Source organism: Cloeon dipterum, chromosome X, assembly GCF_949628265.1.
Source record: "Cloeon dipterum chromosome X, ieCloDipt1.1, whole genome shotgun sequence".
Lineage (NCBI taxonomy): Eukaryota > Metazoa > Arthropoda > Insecta > Ephemeroptera > Baetidae > Cloeon > Cloeon dipterum.
Genome location: NC_088790.1, coordinates 22,764,490 through 22,783,895, shown reverse-complemented (window position 1 = coordinate 22,783,895; position 19,406 = coordinate 22,764,490). Strand labels below are relative to the sequence as shown.

The 19,406-nt window shown below is 41.5% G+C and overlaps 3 protein-coding genes across 5 annotated transcripts; 2 read left to right on the top strand and 1 right to left on the bottom strand.

Moving 5' to 3' along the window:
- The first annotated feature begins 50 nt into the window (after window positions 1-50).
- Window positions 51-3,682, top strand: eIF2Balpha (eukaryotic translation initiation factor 2B subunit alpha). Its single transcript, XM_065493603.1, has 8 exons — window positions 51-207; window positions 264-386; window positions 445-644; window positions 696-812; window positions 866-978; window positions 1,028-1,316; window positions 1,767-1,922; window positions 3,512-3,682. The coding sequence occupies exons 1-7, from the start codon at window positions 177-179 to the stop codon at window positions 1,917-1,919; spliced, it is 1,026 nt and encodes a 341-aa protein (XP_065349675.1). The 5' UTR covers window positions 51-176; the 3' UTR covers window positions 1,920-1,922; window positions 3,512-3,682.
- Window positions 1,958-15,189, bottom strand: FER (tyrosine-protein kinase Fer). 3 transcript variants are annotated; one of them, XM_065493592.1, is made up of 15 exons: window positions 14,594-15,189; window positions 10,173-10,346; window positions 5,956-6,052; window positions 5,148-5,361; window positions 4,749-4,886; window positions 4,448-4,690; window positions 4,197-4,362; window positions 3,891-4,085; window positions 3,392-3,589; window positions 3,109-3,285; window positions 2,841-3,054; window positions 2,632-2,784; window positions 2,459-2,581; window positions 2,286-2,408; window positions 1,958-2,234 (listed from the first exon to the last, which is right to left on the bottom strand). In XM_065493592.1, exons 1-15 carry the CDS (start codon window positions 14,804-14,806, stop codon window positions 2,077-2,079), a joined length of 2,586 nt encoding a protein of 861 aa, XP_065349664.1. In that variant the 5' UTR covers window positions 14,807-15,189; the 3' UTR covers window positions 1,958-2,076. The 3 variants fall into 3 exon arrangements, with proteins under 3 accessions (XP_065349664.1, XP_065349662.1, XP_065349663.1); XM_065493590.1 differs by having other exon boundaries at window positions 3,672-4,085; window positions 14,594-15,188; XM_065493591.1 differs by having other exon boundaries at window positions 3,672-4,085; window positions 5,148-5,343; window positions 14,594-15,187.
- A 32-nt stretch (window positions 15,190-15,221) lies between these two features.
- DhpD (guanine deaminase) lies at window positions 15,222-18,783 on the top strand. Its single transcript, XM_065493600.1, has 9 exons — window positions 15,222-15,240; window positions 16,786-16,896; window positions 16,950-17,038; window positions 17,094-17,265; window positions 17,329-17,655; window positions 17,712-17,819; window positions 18,111-18,276; window positions 18,331-18,477; window positions 18,532-18,783. The coding sequence occupies exons 2-9, from the start codon at window positions 16,789-16,791 to the stop codon at window positions 18,726-18,728; spliced, it is 1,314 nt and encodes a 437-aa protein (XP_065349672.1). The 5' UTR covers window positions 15,222-15,240; window positions 16,786-16,788; the 3' UTR covers window positions 18,729-18,783.
- The last annotated feature ends 623 nt before the right edge of the window (window positions 18,784-19,406 follow it).

The window sequence follows — 19,406 nt, the reverse complement described above, 5'->3', positions numbered from 1 at the left end:
TCTATGCATGCCATGCATGGAACAGCCACCTAGCGGTCAGATCAATAAACAGTATGCAAGTACGTCACCGCCCGCAATCGGCGAAATCAAAACACAACAATCCCTGCGACCGCCTGGACCTGGCCTGGACTTGATTTGGTTTCGCTGCCAGTAAAAAGATTTTAATTTCGAGGGAAATGAGTGCTGAAAATGGAATCAATGTTCAGGGTAAATTACCGCACATATTAAAATTTCTGAAGACATTGTAATAAGCTTCATTGCAGAAATTTTTGCAAGGATCATTGACGAACAAAGAGCAGAAAAGAAAACCACTGACAACTCTGAAGATGATACTGTCTACGCGACTGCTGCAATCGAAGCACTAGTTGAAGTCATCGAAAAGAGCCGTAATGAATTGATTGCCCTCTCAATATGTATTAAAAAAATTTAACGCAAATTCTATAGGTGTAACAACTCTTAGGGAAGTCCTGGAGCTGTTGCGTCGATCAGCAACAGAAATTTTCTTTGCTGACAGTTGCTACGCGAAGAAAAATTCCCCAGAGAAGAAATATGGTCCTGCAAGTCTGAGTCCACTCTCTGTAATTTCGGCTTGTGAGTTGTTTGGCCTCTTTATCACCCTATCAAAGGGTGCCTTGGAAAATCCCGTAAGTGTATGATGAAACCCTGAAGCTCATGATATCAGACGTTTTGTTCAGGACATGGACAAGTGTTTGGAAATCATCAGAGAACGAGCCCGACACTTCCTCAAATCTTTGAAAGACGGCAGGGACAGACTTCCGCAGTTCTTCCTTCCAACATTGCGGAACGGAGGGGTAGCAAAAACTGACATAATTTAAAAATAAAATCTAAAGGTTCTGGCTTTCAGACCTATATGACATACTCGCTATCAAGTACGGTGATCAGGACCCTGAGCCAGGCAGCAGAAAAAGACTTATTCATTACGATTTACGTTGCTGCTGGTGCACCGCACAACAAAGGGTACTAATTTTTCTCTAAATGGCCCTCCATATCTGAACTGAAATATCAGGGAGCTGATGGCGAAACAGTTACGACAACTTTCTGCAAAGCATCGGAACTTCATCACTGTGCACGTGATCCCGGACAAAGCGGTCCCTATTGAAATGGAGAAGGTGGATGGAGTGATTGTAGGCGCCGAGAGTGTGACTTCGAACGGAGGCATCCTCAACCACGCAGGCACCTTCAACCTCGGCCTCGCAGCAGCCCATTTCAAGAAGCCAGTCTTTGTGCTGGCAGAGAGCTACAAGTTCATGCAAATGTACCCCATAGACCAATCGGATGTCCCAGGAGAATTGGAGGTGAGTTTCGCTTTTTTGCATTTTTATTTCCTTGTTAGCGCGTTGCTGCAATAATTCAAATTTTCTGATAAAATGATTTGAAATGAAAAGCTAATTTTTGTTTCTTCTAAAACGAGAAATTAACAAGGAAAAAATTCCCTTGCACCCTTCTGACGGATGTAACTGTCGCCCAATTCATTAAGGATTTAGGCGAAATGCTTGAAATATCTTATTATTTGAAAAATCAGCTTTAAAACAGAAAATGAATTTGTAAATTTAAATTTAATTTAATTTTCTAGTTGTAAGAAAAGGCAACAATAATTTTAAAAATTGTAATTTGGGTGTTTTTTGATTGATGCTCTATTTTTCTATGCCATCAAACCGATTTTGAAATATAATTATTTTGCGTTTGACAAACAATTATTTAACTAAAATTATAAATTAATTTAAATCGTTTGTTTCCATTTGCAGCGTTATATTTCCAACCGAACTGGAACTGAAATCCGAGTTGAACCTTACACCTTGGACTATACCCCTCCAGAGTACATTTCAATGATCTACACAGACGCCGGTGCCTTCACGACTGCCGCCGTTAGCGAACGACTGCTTGAGCTATACATTTAAAAGGTTACATTGGTTTTTTTAATAACAGTCCGCATATGTTTGTCATAATACGCTTATGATAAAGTTGTTATATTTATTTATCGCTCTTTTTGTTCACGGTTGCTTTCCATACAAAAGATGTTAGTAAAACAACGCATAATATAATAGTGATTTAAGTCTACATAATGGCCGTTTGCCTGTGGTTTTCGAACAATTGGTTCACGATCCTGAAGATTTCATCAAACTTAGGCCTGTTCTCTGGCTTTTCCGCCCAGCACCGCACCATCAGTTGGTACATCTCAGGCGGCGTGCCTTCAGGGGCGGGCATTCGGTAGCCTGACGTCAAATCGGTTAGCGTTATTTTTTACTCGCTTTTTACTTGTTTACCTCCATCGATTTTCTCTCTGGCCTGGCTGTTGCTCATGCCGTTGTAGGGAACTCCTCCTTTGGCGAAAATCTCCCAGGCCAGAACACCGTAGCTCCACACGTCACACAGAGTGGTGTATTTTCCTGTAAACGAAATTTATTCATTCCGTTCAAATTTGTGTGTGTTTATTTACCGTAGTTGAGCGCCTCGGGTGCTGTCCACTTGATAGGAATCTGTTTCATACCGTCGCTGACTATGTACTCTTCCTCCTCTCTTGACATTCCAAAATCAGAGATCTTCACAATGTTTTCTAATCCTGTTTGAAACAAATCGATTGGAAGAAATTTCTTGATATTTCATCCATACCTATCAAGCAATTCCTGGCTGCCAAATCTCTATGGATGCAGTTCTTTGACTCTAGATACTTCATTCCTGAAGATGCGTCTTTACACATGGCCATTAATTGTCTACAGCTTAACTTATTGGCATTATTTCTAAGATACACTAATAATGAGCCACCTAGAAATGAGATTTGTTAATTTCCGAATAACTTATGAGATAGGGCTTATTTTTACCAGGCACTAGTTCCATCACAATCATTATTGGCTGCTTTTGCACGCAAATTCCGACCAGTTTGACAATGTTTGGGTGGTCGTACTGCTTCAGTATTCGGCCCTCCTGCAGGAACTTTTTCCTGTGCTCGTCGGGCAAAGTCATCCTGCAGGTCTTCACTGCCACGTCCTGGCCGGACGTCCGCAACTTGGCCTTGTAGACGTCGCCAAAGTTGCCCTGAACGCGTCCACGGGTCAAAATCGTCCAGGAGAAAGAGTCTTATTCACTCACCCTGCCAATTTTCTCGTTTAGCATGACGTCGTCGTTGTTGAGCTCCCACGTCTCTTTGGCCACGGGGTTTCTTAAAATGACTTGCGACCTCGCCGTCACGGGCAGACCGGACTTTAGCTGGTACACGACCAGTTCAGGAACAGAACTGAAGGCTGGTCCCTCAAATCTCACCATGCCCTGAAAATTCAAGAGTAAAAATTTTGCTTCGTCTTTTCAAGCTGCTAGCATTTACCAGCTACTGAACAATATTGAAAATAGTGTTGCCGTCTGTCAAGTTACTTACGTCTGGTGAGTTCTGGACTATAAAGTGTTTGTGCGAGTTGCCCCAGGAGACGCTGAGCACGATTTGCCTCTCCTCGTTTCTCATTGTCTCCCTGACTAAAAAGTCGCCTTCCTTTTTTAGGAGTCGCACGACCTCTTCCCTAGGCAGTACTCCGTGGAACCAATCCTGTTCTCCTAAGCCTCTAGCGCCAGGAACGCCCTGAAAATGGAATAATAAGTACACCGCTCGCATAATTGTAACCAGGGTTAATCAAAAGTGCAACGTAAAAACAAAATCGTACTTCTGCCTTAACTGCAAGCTTGTTATTCAACTCTACAATGTGCTCATGCAGTTTATTGGTAGACGCAAACAGAACGGGGTTGCTGATGGTCATGTTGTTACGGAAGACAACGGGTTCGGGGTTACTAGGCAAGCTAGCCTCTGACGAGTCATCGTCACTCGAAGCTTGAGCGTCACTCAGGTACTCTTCACTCAATTCATGCTCAAGCTGGGCCCGTACTTGCAGTGGGTCTGTCATTTCGAGGAAGGTGCTGTTCCGGGATGAGTCCCTTGGCGAGCCTGGCACCGAAATATTGGTCAGCGTCGTCTGGGACACTGAGTGCGACTTTTTGCCGCCTGAGAACGGTTTCTTGAACAGCTTTTGGAATCTGCCGTGGCGGGTCTGCACCGCGGATAAAGTGTCCGTCATCGTAATCTGAAAACATATTTAAAATAACTTTTAATGAAAAAATTAACAAATTTTCAAAGAAAATAGACGGAGTAACAAGGATGTCTTACAAAATTTATGGAATTTAAATTTAATTACCGTCGATCGGGATTCGGTTTGCACTAAGCTCAGATCACAACCAGGGGGAATTTCTTCACAACCTATTTCGTTGAGAGGGTTTTTTATAAGTGATAACTGGTTCCCTTTCTGCCTATCATCACACTTTAGCAGCTCTATCTCCTGCTTCGCCTGCGTTTCTGCAGCGCTGTAAAAGGCAGTCATAAACATAAAGCGTGCGATACAGTAAGCAAACAACGAATTATTTCGACAATGCGCGCACTTTGACTCACCTTATTTCTATCCTAAGTGGGTCAAGCAGGCCGTTTTGCAGTTTGCTCTTTGCCAGCACTTCCTCCTTTTCCCTCAGTTTTCCCTGCACCTCCTTCTGATCATTTTCCAGCTCTGAAATCTTCGTTTTGAGCCAGTCCAGCGTCAGGTTGTCGACGGCTATCACGTTCGGCTGCAGCTTTCCCGACGAATCCTCCGTCAGCGACTCGTCAAACAAGAACTTTTGCTGCGCTTTCGGGATCGTCCTGCAATTCAGCCGCGTCGCATCATAACTATTTTTAACCTTCTTTCGCCATTTCTCACTTGTGATTCTCCGCAAACTTTTGGTACTCCTCCTTGGGCTTTATCTCTCTGACACCGATGTTCATACGGGTGTAGATTTCCGAGAATTTTTCTGTCGACAGGTTTGTGAACCTTACGACTTCGCTCATAATCTTCTTTCTGTTGGCATAATTAGCAAAGTTAGCATATGTAAATGGTTGTTCTAAATGACAACAAACGGGTCGGAAGAAACCACATCCAAGAGAGCAGCCAAATTAGCATTTTGTTTATTTCTCTCGGTGTGTGAAAAATTTTGCGTGAGAATGCTAACACACAATAGCATACATATGTATATGCGAGGATGCTTTCGTTTTTATTTTATGACAAAGTGCTAATTTGATCAGTGCGCTACTAGAGAGAGAAAATGGGAATAAAACTCACAGAGTCGTCAGCGTCGTCTCTTGCTGGTCTTGCTGCAGCTCAAGTAGGCCAGGCAGCAGACTCGTGCGGAAGTCCTTCTCGTAATTACTAGCTTCATTGAGCAGCAGGACGTACTCGTTGTGAATCAGGTGCAAGCGGCGGCAGGCCCGCTGGTACTTGTCCATCACCTCGGCCAGTTTCGGCCCCGTGCGCCCAGCTAGCGGAAAAATGCGTACTAATAGTACTGCTAATTTTTAATCTTTTCGGAAAGTGGAGCAGCACTGATAATTATAAAAATATTTAATGCTGAGTGTTAAGCTTTAACCATTTGATGATTTTCAGAACATTTGTCCATCTGATTTAAGTTTCTGTTTTTAAATGGATTGGCAGTTTAAAATTTAAACGTACAATAGGATTTAATAAAAAATTCCAACCTAAATTATTGGAACCATTGACACAGGGTTGAATGAAAATTATGCTGGGCTGGAAAGTTGCCAAACCGACAATTATTCGAATCTAAATTAATTTTATAAATGAGAGGAGGTGTTTCCCGTCCTACTCAAAGGTTAAAACAGCAATGATTAGGTTAAAACCCTTGATGACTAATGTGCCAAGCTCGGAAATGCCATTCCAGATAAAAATCAGGTTCTCACGTCGCATCAAATGAGGAAAATGCTGTTTTATTGGCCACTGCTCAGCAGTGTAAAGAAAGCAGCGGTAATTCTTTCTCTCATTGTCCGCGGCGGCTGTTGCAGCGGCGACGGCGGCGACTTCATTAGCGCAGTAAAAGAAATCTCAAAGAAGAAAAGGGAGCCGTTTATATACTCACAATTGACATATTGCTCCTCGAAACGGGACCGCGTTGTTTTGTACACCTCTAACTGTTTTTGATATTCGTTCCTCTTCCTCTGCACCGCCTCGGAGAGCTGTGAACACCAAATTTGCACTTTCATTCATGCTCAGGGACGTTTTTTTATTATTTCGACTACATGGCGCCTCCTTTTTGTTACGTGGGACGCAGCCGGTCGCTTTTCTCACGGTGCCAGTTGGAAAAACTCTGGAATATCCCAGCCGCAACAGCCCCGAGATAAAATTCAATACCAATTCACGTCAGTCAAGTGTGCGGTTTTTGCAAAAAGCTAGCGTTCGGCGTCGTAATCAGAGATTGTTGAGCTCCATAGCCGACGAGTTTGATAGAGAGGCGAAATATTTCGATTAGTGCCGTGATTTTAGAAAGTCCCTGGTCTAAATCAATGAATTAAAACACGCATTCAGCTGGAATTAGTGGTTTAAATAAATCAAATATATCATCGACTCGTAATTGCGATTTCTCTCGAGAAAATTTGCAATAAGGATCCGCCGAGGGCTATTTCTATTAACTGGTGCGGCAATAAAGAAAACAAAGCTATTTGCTGAAAATTATCTGAGCCTTGAACGAGCTCTTGTCTCTGCTGGAAACTCGAGAGTCGCTTAATTTTTCGTCAAAGTGGAGCGTGATTCGCGTTTGTGCGTCTAAAATTACTTGGCAAGGGTCTTTGGATGTGAGATAGCCATCATCTCGAGAGTTGGCGCTATGTAGGGTTTTTATTCACACTGAGGGGGGCTCTACACGCGTGCAGCTGCCGAGAGCGGCGAAAAAGATGCTTTTGAGGATGGTAAAAATAATAATAGGCCACCTCGCGCACAACTCGAACTATTTTTATCGCTCGATTTTCCTCCTTAAGGTTCGTTCAGATTTTTTTTTCGAGCCTTTACTACTCATGCGTTGCCTGTTGAAAGAAAATAACTACCTTCGTTTTCGTGATATTGGATTTGCCAGGCTGATGGGCGCGTGCATCTTTTATTCATGACCAAAACACAAACCGCAAGCGGACTTGATTTGTCAATAAAATTTGGCGCTTGATTGATTTATTCAGGAGTAATTTCCACAGAACAGCTATCTATTTCTCCGTGTGAGATCCGCTAAACAAAAACGCATTTAAAAACAATTATAGCTCAGCATTTATATTTGTATTTATCTCGTTAGATAACTTTATCAATCAACATGCGTCTTATCAAGGAATAAGTATAGTTATATGACTTTCATTGTAACGGTCAAAAATGACATTTTAAAATAAAAAAAGTCTCATCAGTATAGAAAACCGATCGATTTAGAGCCGCGAACTCATTCAGCACTGGTTTGGGGTCTAATTTTCGCCATTCCCAAAATAACCGCACCAGCCAAAACAGCTGCCGACTCGGAAAGAGTCCATGTGTGCGTCGGCACGAGACGATTTTTCGCGAACCGACAGGCGCTGCTGCTCGATCAGCACGTCCCGCATTTATTCGCCGGCCCCGCTGTTGCTGCTGTTATTATTACTATTGTTGGTTGCTTTGCTTGCTACATGGCGCAAATTCGCGCTGACTACATGCTATTTAAGGAGAAAACGGCGGCACGACCGGTGCAAAGTTTGGCTTCTCCAGCCAGGGTCGTTCGTCGAACCTGCTGCGCACTGAAAATGTCGGCATCTCAAAACGCACAATTCAAATAGCCAATTTCACGCTTGAGTAGCATTTTAATTGGGGCGCGCCGAGGAATCTCTTTCGCGGTCACCAAAACTCAAGACTCGTGCAGCTAGGCGATCGCTCTCTTTCTCTTCCCGCCGACTGACCCAGGGGAACAACGAGTTTTTTATTGACTTGATCGAGAGCAAATCGACTCTTTTCGGTACAGACGTCAGTAGCGGCTCTGTTTGAAAAGGAATTCATGAAATGATGTGTTTTTAGAAAGTCCGAGTTTAATTTAATCTTTGCCTGTGGAGCTTTGATAAGCTTATTCTGCATTGAAGAGACATCGTGATATTTAAAAATCCATATCGATTATTTTAGAACAATCTAACCTTAACTACAACCTTCAAATAATTATCTAAAAAAATAATTCATTGGTTGCTGTGTAAATTTCTGAAAATACGAATTTTTATTTATTTCTCGACGGAATCAAACACAAAAACATGGTCAAGCATTAAAAAATTTTCGAGTGTTACTTGTTCCAATGTTACTTCAAATTTTAAGATTGCATTAAAATGAATATCGCAACTGCGCTTACCCCAAAACTTTCTTTAAATAGTTTCACCAGTTAATTTATATATCCTGCTTACGATTGACTTGAATTCCCCTAATTGTCAGTGTATATTTAATTTATGGGACAATTAATCTAGGCCTAATTGTCAACAAGTTCAAATGGCTGGGAATCGCACGCAAGCGAAAATTCGCATTCATTGTTTGAGTTGGCCGAAAAACCTATTTATTTTGTCACCGCGTAAGAAGCACGTGTGCGCGCGATGCATTTGGCCAGGGTCCAGCGAATGTGTGTATGTTACCTGATGTAACTGCGGCCAAGCATGCACCTTCGGACCGAGGCGAGGTATTCTATGCATATCAGACGTTTTGAAATTGTCACGCTTGGCCTGGCAGCCCCGGCTGAATAATAATTGCGGCGACCTGAAGAAGTTAATTGGCCTCTCTTTGAATCGCTTGACATTTTCAATCAGTCTTTGACAAACAAACGATTTAAATGATTCTCAGAAGCTGGCTTGCGAAACAAAAGCTCGACAGACGGAGAGAACCGTTCCGAGAAGCAGTAGTGCAGCCAGAAAATCACACAGGGCGCGCGAATTAAGGAAGAAAGCTTTTCGGATTCGACGAGAGAGCTGCTGGACCGCTATGTTTACGCGTTTGCCGCCGCCTTCGCCTTGCCAGCATCCGACGCAATGTTCCATTTTCAAATTCACGCACACCTGCTAGAGCCGATTCTTTTAGATCCGGTGGCAGCATGCGCGATTTGCATGTTCATTCCTGCTGACGCGCGAGAGAGTCCGCGGTGCGCGCGTGGTTGACTCAGCAAATCGCACGGCAGAGCCAATTACCGCATTTCAAACGCCGAAAACTCACGCTAGACAAATAATCCTGCAATAACTGTCTCACGGACAGCTGGGTTGACAGCTAGAACCGGAATTTTTTAAACGTTTGATTATTGCTGCCGGAATTTTGTTATTTGACAGATGGTGATTGATGCGCTTCAGATGATGTTAATGGAAAAATTCCTACAGAATAATATCAGAAACAACCGCAAAAACTGTTAAAGGCTGACCGCCACTTTCATCTGACTAAATAACATATTTAAATTACATGATTTTCTTTAGCAACAGTCATCATTGTGTGGCACGCACGCTCTTGCTTTCCCTTTTGCTATTATTCAAAACGATGATTTAATTCAACCTATTGGGAGAAGCTGAAAATACAAATGTGACCTTTCAAAAACACCCAGATAGTCGCTGCGAGCCAAAAGCGAAAGCTTTCTCCTTATCTCAGGTTCTGTGTACACTTTTCTTTTCACTTCAGAAGAGGAGGCAGCGGACAGTAATTAATAAATTTATAAAACTTTCATCTGGCAGGCGTTACGATTAACTACCGATATAGAAATTCCTGTCGATTAGAGAAGACAAATTATCCAAACCGATTTCTCGTTAGGTAACATCAGTATATCCGCCACACCAGCCGCGAACGAAGAAAAAAACTCGCATCGTTTACTAATTACCAGGGCAAAATAATTGTTTCGCAAAGGATTTTACAGCTAGTTATGTGTAAAAACCCGTCTCATTGTCTACCCGAGCGGCAACTTCCTGTACACATGCAAATTGCGTCAAGTGCATTTTATACTCTTGTCTGTGTTCAAATTCGCGCCAGACAAAAGGAACTGACGCGGGGTTTCATGTGAACGCAGACTTGCGACACGCGGCTGACAATAACAAATAATACGATTTGTGTGTAAACGCTCGGGTTTCATTCTTCCCGCGAGTTGCGTGCGCCGACCTTCGGAGAAGACTGCATCCGCAAGCGGCAAAACCAACAAAAAGTCTAATAGCAGCGCGCAGGCTGCACCCCGAGGCCGTGATTTGAATAATTTCCTATCCACCGGCCGGCCGCGCTGTCGGCGACGCCGGATTCCTGCTCGTAATTGGATGACTCAAGCAAGCAGGAAATTTAATTTGTCGATGACACACTCACGCTGGAGAGTCGCTGGATGATTTTCAGGTGCTCGTCGTGGTAGGTTTTGCGCGCATCCCTGCGCGACTCGTGCAGCTGCTTCAGCGCTTGCAGGGCCTTGTTCTCAAGATTTTCTGCACCCTCGCGCACCTCACGCGACAGGTCTGACAGCCCCGTCGCAAAACTGCACCACGCCTGCAAAAAGAAGACAGATAACCAGATATTATTATCTGCAGAAAGGCAAAATTTTATAATAAATATTATTTAATAAACACGTTGCTCTTAAATTTTAAAATTGTTTCTAACTCTGGTTGGAAATTTAAGACAGTCAACTTTTTGTTTCATTTCTTTTAAACCAAATTAGCACGAATTACGCAGTTTCAGGATACAAATCTAGAATTCAACTTGGTAGTCCAAATTTGTATTCAGCGATATCGAAAAACTTTCAAATCGCTTTTCAAGCCTGACGAGAAGAACTTCATTCAAATAACGCGTAACTGGTCTACATTTTCGGTGCATTTCAGATTTTTCTACACAAATTTTCGTTGTGTATGTTCTAGCAATAGGAATTTTGAGATTTAATTAATCACAATTTTCTCGTTGGCTGATCTTTTTTCAATTTCGTTGGTTTCGTAATCGGGAAGAGATGATGTAATATTTGACCAATTTATTTTATAAGGGAAAAGGGAAATTTCTTTGGCAGATTTTTTATCCTTAAGCAATGAATTCAGCTGCCAACTTCTAAACAGCTAGGAAAAAGTTGCGCCCCAAGAAAACTCCTCAATTGGGACCTATTTTTGTCAAAAACTATTGAAATTCCCTGGAGGAACCATTTGTATACGACCACGAATCTCTCTTTAGAAAACTTAATAAACATCAAAGTAACGTGCCACTTGCCACCAAAGTAAGATTTAATTGAGCACAGCTGTTGACCTTCAGAGGAGGTACGGAATAAATAAATTGCCCCTTAATTTTTCCTGATGTGGGAAGCAGCAATTTCTTTTTCTGGCTAAATATTTTTCCAAAAAGGAGTGTTGTGTCCTAATATCCCAGGGAAGGGTTTCTCACGATTTTATCATGTGATTATTATCTTTTACATTGTGCTCATGTTCAACAGCTTGAAATTCGGAATCCTCGTCTATTTTATTTCTCAAGTTATAAGTACCCTGCTTAAGAAGCTGAAATAGCACTGCCCTGTCGTGATGTATTACGAAATAAATTTTCTTGCCTAATTTTCACTATTTACCAACCATTTACAATTTGAAAAGAACAACGAAAACAGCTAACTTTGTTTCTTTTTAATCAGGAAAAATATCAGAAAAGGTTCAATGCCCGTTAACGTCCCTTTTTTATTGCAATCATAATTGAATTCTTTATCAGGAAAAAGTGATATTAAAAAAATGTTAATCTTATATCGTGACGAAAAATAGTTAATGTAAATATCAGCTTTTAGTGCCGGATGAATTTTTGGGTCAAAACAAAAGCGAAACACACTCATCAAAGCATAAATAGGTTCCATAAAATGTTAACAAGGCGAAGACGACAGCACGCAACCGGTTAACAGGAAAAACTTAGATCTGTGATTTAAAAATCCTCAAAGCGTTTTAACGCACTGGTTCGTCTAAAAAAACAAAAAGGTGCACTGCAACGTCTACAATCCAATCAATAAAAATAGGTGTGACTCTATAAGAGCAGGATATGTCAATTTTCAATTTAAAAATTGCTAATATCCTGCACTTCAATCTCAGCAGTGATAAGATTAACTCGCATATTATGCATTTGGCTAAAAAAAACCTCGACTGAAATAACTTTTCAAAACATCAGAGATTCGCTGGCAATTTTCCGGTCAACTTGCGTTAGAAAGCGCGAATGTTCTATTATTTGCATATTACCCACGGCAGCAGCGCGGTGCGCGTTTGCGAAAACCAGTTTGGCGAATCCGAAAGGATCAAGGTCATTTCACTTTGCCCAGCAGATATCCGACAATGCTCAATCGCAGACCGATATACAAAAGCAGCGGTTACTATGGTGTATAAAAGTACAAGTAGGCGAAAAAAAGGCTGAGCAGAGGTAAGAGGCCGCCGCGCAGAAGAAACCACGGCATCTCTCGCGAGAGTAGTGACGTCGCTTGTTTCTGCTTCTGTGAGCCGAGGAAAATATTTAATGTTGTAAATGCAACGTCTCTTTTTTTTAATTTTCTCTTCGGTTGCGCGCGAGTAATTAATGTATTCAATTAAACGGATGCCACGCGATTACTTATTTATGGTCGTGTGCTCAGCAGGCACAAACGATTCTGAAAGTGTTTGTTATTTCAAAAGAGAAGATTCCTCAACAAACGGAGAATTTTCTCTTTCATCCTAGCGATATTTTCCTTTCAGAAGTGCGATGATAAAGAATCAATGAATATTTTATCAGTTAATTCCGCATCAGGCGAGGCAGCAATATCGAATGATATCGGCTGACCGTATTGAAGGCAAAAAAATCATTCAAAGTATTGTTAAAATATCTTAGATTAATTAGATTACATACCCATTGAAGAATGTAGCACGTCAGTATGGATCGTTCGAGTTTGATTCAAAGAATAGATTATCTAATAGAATCACGTGTTAATCTTTGTAAAGTATCTGCAGCATACTTCACTCAATTTTTGGAGCAATGTTTTAAAAATTTATTACAGTTACTCGTCTTTGTCCAAGCGTTAGTCGGTTTGCAATATATTTGACTTGCGATACGTACGCTTTTTATGTTGGATTTAACATGTTTGTTTAGGATTAGTGATTGATTTGAAGTATACGACTATCACGAAACTGCTCTGATAAAACTTTAATTCAATAAATGCTATAATCATGAGGCAGATTCAACTAAACTACTACAAGATTTTTATAAAAGTCACAATTTTTAAAAAAGTATTCGTGAAAAAATATCAAAGCAGGATGACAGATTGAGGGCGATGAAAAGAAGTAGCGGGGCAAAGAAACAACAACCAGTTTTTATCAAGAACCTGTGGGAGCCCCCTGTAAGATTTGATCGTTTCTATTTAAACTTCCTAAGAATCTCTTGAAAATTAAAAAAACCGTCTCGTGCTTTTTGAGATTGTTAAAAAAGAGAAGGCGATGAATAATGTTCTTGTTAATAGGCTTGAAAATTCAGAAGTCTGAGACGTTCTCTTGTCAGAGATTAAAGGCTCGCATGTGAGCATCAATAAATATGTATTTTATCAGCTAATTGCACGTCAAATATAAAAGAGTGATAATTGTCCACAGCAAAAAATTATTATAAGTTTAATTGAAAAGACTTAGATTAATTAACGATTTGATTATAATTGTACCCTTTCAAGACTTGAACTTTCGTAAGTATGAATCTTTCGAGTTTGATTCAAAGAATAGATTATCTATGAATATTTATCTTGGTCAAATTAAAGTATCTTGAGGAAACTCGATTCAATTTCAAAGATTGCACGATTTTTTGTTAAAATCCTCGGCGCCTCGTTTTTTCTTATATATTATACTATCGGTCAAATCAATTCTGCCCTATTGCACGAGAACTGCTTGCTGCTTTCGGATAATATAATGCTATGGCGTAACATATTTATGCAACCATAATCCAACAAACACACGTCAAAGCAAGAGGAGGCAAGAGGATCGCTCCTTTTTTAACAATAACTGTTGTAGGCTCATATTTTTGTAAAGATCCCTTGAAACACAATGCTGAACAATACATAACCGTATGTATTTCTTGGAAGAAGTTGACCCATTGAGGGTGAGGGGTGTAAAGTGAAACACGACTCTTTTTGTCAGAGCGCGGTCTTGAAAGCGGGTGGCTTGCCCATTAAAAACTCTTCAGAAATGACAAATTGTTTTTTAACAATCGAAAGATGGATATTAGGTCGTGTAGAGGGTTTCGCAAGGTTTCAAAAGAACACACGCAATTTTTGTTTTATTTATTATTGAAGCGCTGACCGGAATGCTTTTGACTTTGACCTGAGAGCAGCAAACGTTAAAAAATAAAACAATGAGATTTAAAAGCAGAGGCAAAAAAATATAAACGTGGATTACCGCTACTTTTACAAGGTTTTAAGAAGAGTGGAACGATATTATTTTATAAACTAATGAACTAGAACATCAGTTGTTTAAAGGTTAGGTCAGAGAAAAACGCCACAAACATTTTCTCATTCTAGTTTTAAACCAACCAAAAAACAATACTGTTTCTAATTATAGCATAGCGAATATATATTTTTCGCACTAGATGAACAGCTTTAAAACCATTTCATTGACAGAGTTTTATATCACTCAGCAGCTTATCTTTTAACGCGTATTTTCTGGTCCCACCTTTTTTATTATAGTATGGTATTAAAACAAATATCACACTCTGAAGGATATTTGATTTTCGCATTTTCCGCAGTTTTTTTTTATTTTAATTTTTTTTTTTAATTTTTCACTCACCTTGGCGAGCGTGCTGTCTGGCAACTCTTCGTTCCAGTCGCGTTTGGTGGCCTGCGCGGCGACCCCGGCCATCCCCTGGGCGAACTCGCGGTCGCACTTGAGCTTGGAGGCGAGGCACCGGCGCATCGTGTCCAGCAGGCGCAGCTCTGCGTCCTGCCGCTGCAGCAGCACCTCGTGCGCGCCCTGGCCCTGCAGTTCCGTCGAGAAACCCATGTTCAGTCCTGACGAGTCGTCGGCTCGGCTTCTCCGCACATGGCACTCTCAGGGGGGAAGAAGAAAAGGGTCGACGATGCCGAAGCTGCCAGCACAATCAGCCCGCGATTGTCTGTTGCGTACGTCAGCCAGGCCAGCCGGTGGACCGACCGGTTTGCTCGTTTTTCTGCGCTGCGTCCGACCAGAGCTAATTTGTGCCGACCCGCCAACCGACAACCGACCACGACTCGTCCGTGCAGAATGAGCAGTCGAGTCGAGAGCAACCACTCCTCCGCCTCCTCCCGTCCCAACCTCTCTCTCTCGTCTTATTTTCTCTCTCCTTCCCTCGCTGCGTTTGCGTTTAGCGTATGGACTGGCGCAGCGGCGGCGGCGGCGGCGGCTGGTGGCTCTCACGTCACCTGCGGATCTGCTAGGCCTTTAGGAGGCCACCGCACGTGAGTATTCTCTGTGTTGCCGAGCGCCGAGCGGAGGAGAAATCTCATCCTATATCTGAGGCAAAGGGCTTTTTACATGGGAGCGACATCTACAAACAAGCGTCCCAGGTTTTCGGCGAAGCAAAAGCGTCCGAGATTGAGTAATCATCAGTGATTTGCGGTTCCCAATTTGTTTTTATGTGACAAACGTCACCCTAGGGAAGGAGACGTTGGTTAATTATTTACTCTGATATCTGATATTTTTTTACAAATGATTCTAAATTTATCTCTGGCACATATATAGTTTGGGGCTTGCACATTGAAGAAAATTTGCGGAGCGCGTTGCGATAAATTTTTCTATTAATTTTATCAGTTATTGAAATATTTAAAAATTAAATTCCATCTAAAGATTTTTAATATTGGGTTCTCAGCTTCATTTTTTTACAGAGCCTAAAAATTCTCATTTTATGAAAAAATTAGAGATTAAAGATTATTGTTCCCCGCAACAAAAATGAGGGGTGTGTTTGTGAACTCTGATTTTTTTTATATCTGAGAACCTATAGGAAGACTATTTTTCGTCCAAAAGTTAATTGATATAGTAAAAACTTGCAACCATCCAAATGTTTTAAAGCATTATATACGTTTTTAAAAATCATATGGTTATGCAATGTTTTCCGCATAAAGGATCTGCTGGTTGCATATTTTATTATTTCCTATAGTAATTGTTTTCCTATTTAGGATTTTGTTCAATAAAAAAGAGCAGAAGTTTTTTTAAATTTTCACCTGATATGATTAAATTATTGCAACGCAATTAGCTAGCCTCTTCGTCCAAATTGCGGCTCTGTCAATGCGTGGAGCACGCACGGTTTAATTTTTTTCTTGTCGTGCTCAATGCTCTGCGCGTATTTAGTGAGCACGTTCGAGCAGATAAGGAGGGCGACGAATAGAGATCTCGCTAGCCAGCCGGTCGGGCGGGCCAGTGCGTTTGTTGCTAACTCACAATCGGCCGCTAACACCCACCCCGACCCTTTATAAACTTGTATTCTTCCTGAGTCAGGTTGCTGACGGCGGTTCAACAGCGAGCTATAGTTAGTAATATTCATATTGTGTGCATGGTGGGAGGATTTTTTATTGTTTGAGGCAATTGCGGTTTTCGAGCCTTTGTTGAAGAGAGGAGAAAGGTCGCAAAGATCAAATTGGCTTCATTACGCTTCGTAGCATAAACCTTAGGAGCCTGAACACTCACCTACGCAAACATGGCTAAAGAGACGCGGCTCTTACATCTATTTGATGAATTTCATTTTTCCTTTTAAAATAAATGTTTTATAAACATTGGCGTGAAAATTAATTCAGTTCCAGTAATGTATATTCAAAACTTAATTTGATTTGAATTTTATATGTTAAAATATTGAACGCCTCTCTAGAAAATTTCAAATTTTGTCTGGAATTTGTGCATATTAGAATGACCATTTTCTAAATTAAAAAATTTCCCACAAAATCACTGATTTTCTATCCACTCATATGAAAAAAATTGAGTTATGTAACCTTCCTCTCCCAATATTGTAGGTAATGGCGATGGCTACGCGCGCCTTTGTAGGGCTAATCGTCCATTCCCTTGGGAACCCGGACCAACTGGACGTTCACGAGAATGCGGTATTAGTCGTCAAGGATGGAAAGGTGACATTTTAATAGAGAGCCTTCGTTACCTAACTGAAATGCGGGTTGTGCAGATCGCCTGCCTCGAGCCGGAAGAGCGGCTCCCTGAGCTGATCGAGCAATATCAAATTTCCGAGGCAAACATCGTGAAAATGACCAAAGGGTAATCTTATATCATCAAGCGGTGTCCGATTACGCGCCTTTTTCGTGCGTTTCAGCCAGTTTGTGATGCCGGGCCTGGTTGACACGCATGTCCACGCTCCTCAGTACCCAAATGTGGGTCTTGGCTACGACAAAACGCTGCTTGAGTGGCTGGATACGTACACGTTCCCCCTTGAGGCGAGCTACTCGGATGCGGCGTTCGCTGAAAAAGTATACCAGGCGGTCGTGGTGAGAAAGAGGCCAAACCAAAAGGAAACGGATTTTCAGCCTGACGATTTCTGAATTTCGCAGAGGAGGACCCTGAAAGCGGGAACAACGACCGCCTGCTACTTCGCCACCATCCACAAGGACAGCACTTTGGTCCTGGCGAGGCAGTGCGCTGCGCAGGGGCAGCGGGCGCTTGTCGGAAAAGTTAATATGAACGCCAACAGCCCGGATAATTACATCGAAACAACTGAGGCGTCCGTCAGAGACACGGAGGGCTTCATCCAGGAGATCAGGGCTCTGGGCGTCGCCAGGGTGCAGCCTGTCATCACGCCGCGCTTTGCCATCAGCTGCGACGCCAACCTCATGCTGCAACTCGGTGAGATTGCACAAAAACTCGATGTGCACATTCAGGTGCTGCAAAGTGATTAATTTAATTCCAAATTTTTAAACGTTCTTGAATTTTCCAGACCCATATTTCCGAGAACAAGGGAGAGATTGAATTTGTCAAAGAACTGTTTCCCGACTGCAAAAATTACGCCGAGGTGTATGAAAAAGCAAAGCTGCTCACCAAAAAGGTAAAAAAGCAAACCACTCTGATGATGAAACAAAAATTAGACTGCCAAAATAAAAATTTAGGGTTTTCGAGGGTTTTAAGTTTTTTGTCTTCTATTTTCAAAGAGCAAAGTTTTAACAGCCATCATGGGGTCTTCACTAATTTGAAATTAAAAAAAAACCAAACAGTAAGGTTGCATATTGCAACATGAAAAGTTAGTGTCAAAACAATTTTCTTTTAAAATACGAAGACAAAAATCTTTAACTAAAAATCCTAAAAGATGTCTTGTTCAACAAACTATTTTCAAAATTAGACTGTTCTGGCACACGGAGTGTATCTCTTGGACGAAGAGCTCCAGCTGCTGTCCAAAATTGGCACTTCCGTGTCCCACTGTCCCAATTCAAACACGAGCCTTCAGAGCGGAATGTGCGACGTGAAGAGACTCTTGAAATATAACGTGAAAGTTGGTCTCGGCACAGGTATTAATGCCAAGATTAAATAAGTCGTTCAACATCAACATACATTAATTTTAGACATGTCTGGTGGCTACGGACACTCGATCATGGACGCTATGCGTCAGGCACTGTCCGTGTCAACATGCATCTCCTTTAACAAGGAAAACTACAAGCCCCTCGACTTCCAGCAAGTAATTCACCTTGCAACCCTGGGAGGAGCTGAAGGTAAACTTTATAAATTTTTCAACAGAGAAAATTAAAAAAATAATAAATTTAAAGCATTGGCTCTGGACGAGATAACCGGGAACTTTGCCGTTGGAAAGGAATTTGACGCCCTTTTGGTGGACATGAACGCGGGCCCTTCTGACCTCATTAAAGACTACTCAGCCTTGGAACTGCTGCAAAAATTTGTCTACCTGGCAGATGACAGGAATGTTAAACAGGTGTACGTAGCTGGGACTCTAGCTCAATTGTAACTCTTGAGGTGATTTGATTGTCTTGTAAACAAATAAAAAAAATATATTTTCTGAATTAGAGTATAATCATTTAATTAATAATTAATGACCCTTCAGTTAACACTGCACGCACTTGATAATCTATCCTCACATATCACTGATCCATCTTGGTGCCCTGCTTCTCCAGCTCGGCCCTGTAATAGTTTAACAGAATTAGATTGAGTTTCTAGTCTTGCAATATTATGGCATACTTCAACTGTTTGCTGAAATCATCCTCGACGTTGTCATCGTCCCAGTTGTCTTCCCAAACGTTGACGTCTTGATCATCTTCATCTTTCCCTGTCCAATCTGAAAATTTTTGTATGTGTTGACATGAGAATGACATAGCTTAAACTAACTAACAATAACATAAACGTGAGAAAAGTGATGCAGCGAGGAGGCAAAGCTAAATTTCTTAACATAGCAAATATCTTAATAATTGTAACGCAAACGCTACCTTCAGCAGGGAATTCTTCAAATTCGTCATCTTCCTCCAAAAGGCCGAGATCGAACTTTTGTTTATCTGCCATTTTTGCTTTTCTAGCTTCCACTTCCAGAGCTTACCAGCTTACTCACCGTGCGTTTCTGTTTACTGCGTGCTGTTTCCGTCATAATGTACGGCTGCACGCTCATTGGCTTTTGTCACCAAAATGCTGCTGC

What these genes read in the sequence shown, in the direction of transcription:
- eIF2Balpha (XM_065493603.1), top strand. Translation starts at nt 177, where the DNA reads ATGAGTGCTGAAAATGGAATCAATGTTCAGG. An exon ending in AAATGGAATCAATGTTCAGG is followed by an intron (nt 208 to 263) that starts GTAAATTACCGC and finishes GCTTCATTGCAG; the next exon opens with AAATTTTTGCAAGGATCATT. An exon ending in GGTGCACCGCACAACAAAGG is followed by an intron (nt 979 to 1,027) that starts GTACTAATTTTT and finishes CTGAAATATCAG; the next exon opens with GGAGCTGATGGCGAAACAGT.
- FER (XM_065493590.1), bottom strand. Translation starts at nt 14,806, where the DNA reads ATGGGTTTCTCGACGGAACTGCAGGGCCAGGGCGCGCACGAGGTGCTG. An exon ending in GAGACGACGCTGACGACTCT is followed by an intron (nt 4,887 to 5,147) that starts GTGAGTTTTATT and finishes TTATGCCAACAG; the next exon opens with AAAGAAGATTATGAGCGAAG. An exon ending in ACCCGAGGCGCTCAACTACG is followed by an intron (nt 2,409 to 2,458) that starts GTAAATAAACAC and finishes TTTCGTTTACAG; the next exon opens with GAAAATACACCACTCTGTGT.
- DhpD (XM_065493600.1), top strand. Translation starts at nt 16,789, where the DNA reads ATGGCGATGGCTACGCGCGCCTTTGTAGGGCTAATCGTCCATTCCCTT. An exon ending in GAAAGTTGGTCTCGGCACAG is followed by an intron (nt 18,277 to 18,330) that starts GTATTAATGCCA and finishes CATTAATTTTAG; the next exon opens with ACATGTCTGGTGGCTACGGA. An exon ending in AACCCTGGGAGGAGCTGAAG is followed by an intron (nt 18,478 to 18,531) that starts GTAAACTTTATA and finishes ATAAATTTAAAG; the next exon opens with CATTGGCTCTGGACGAGATA.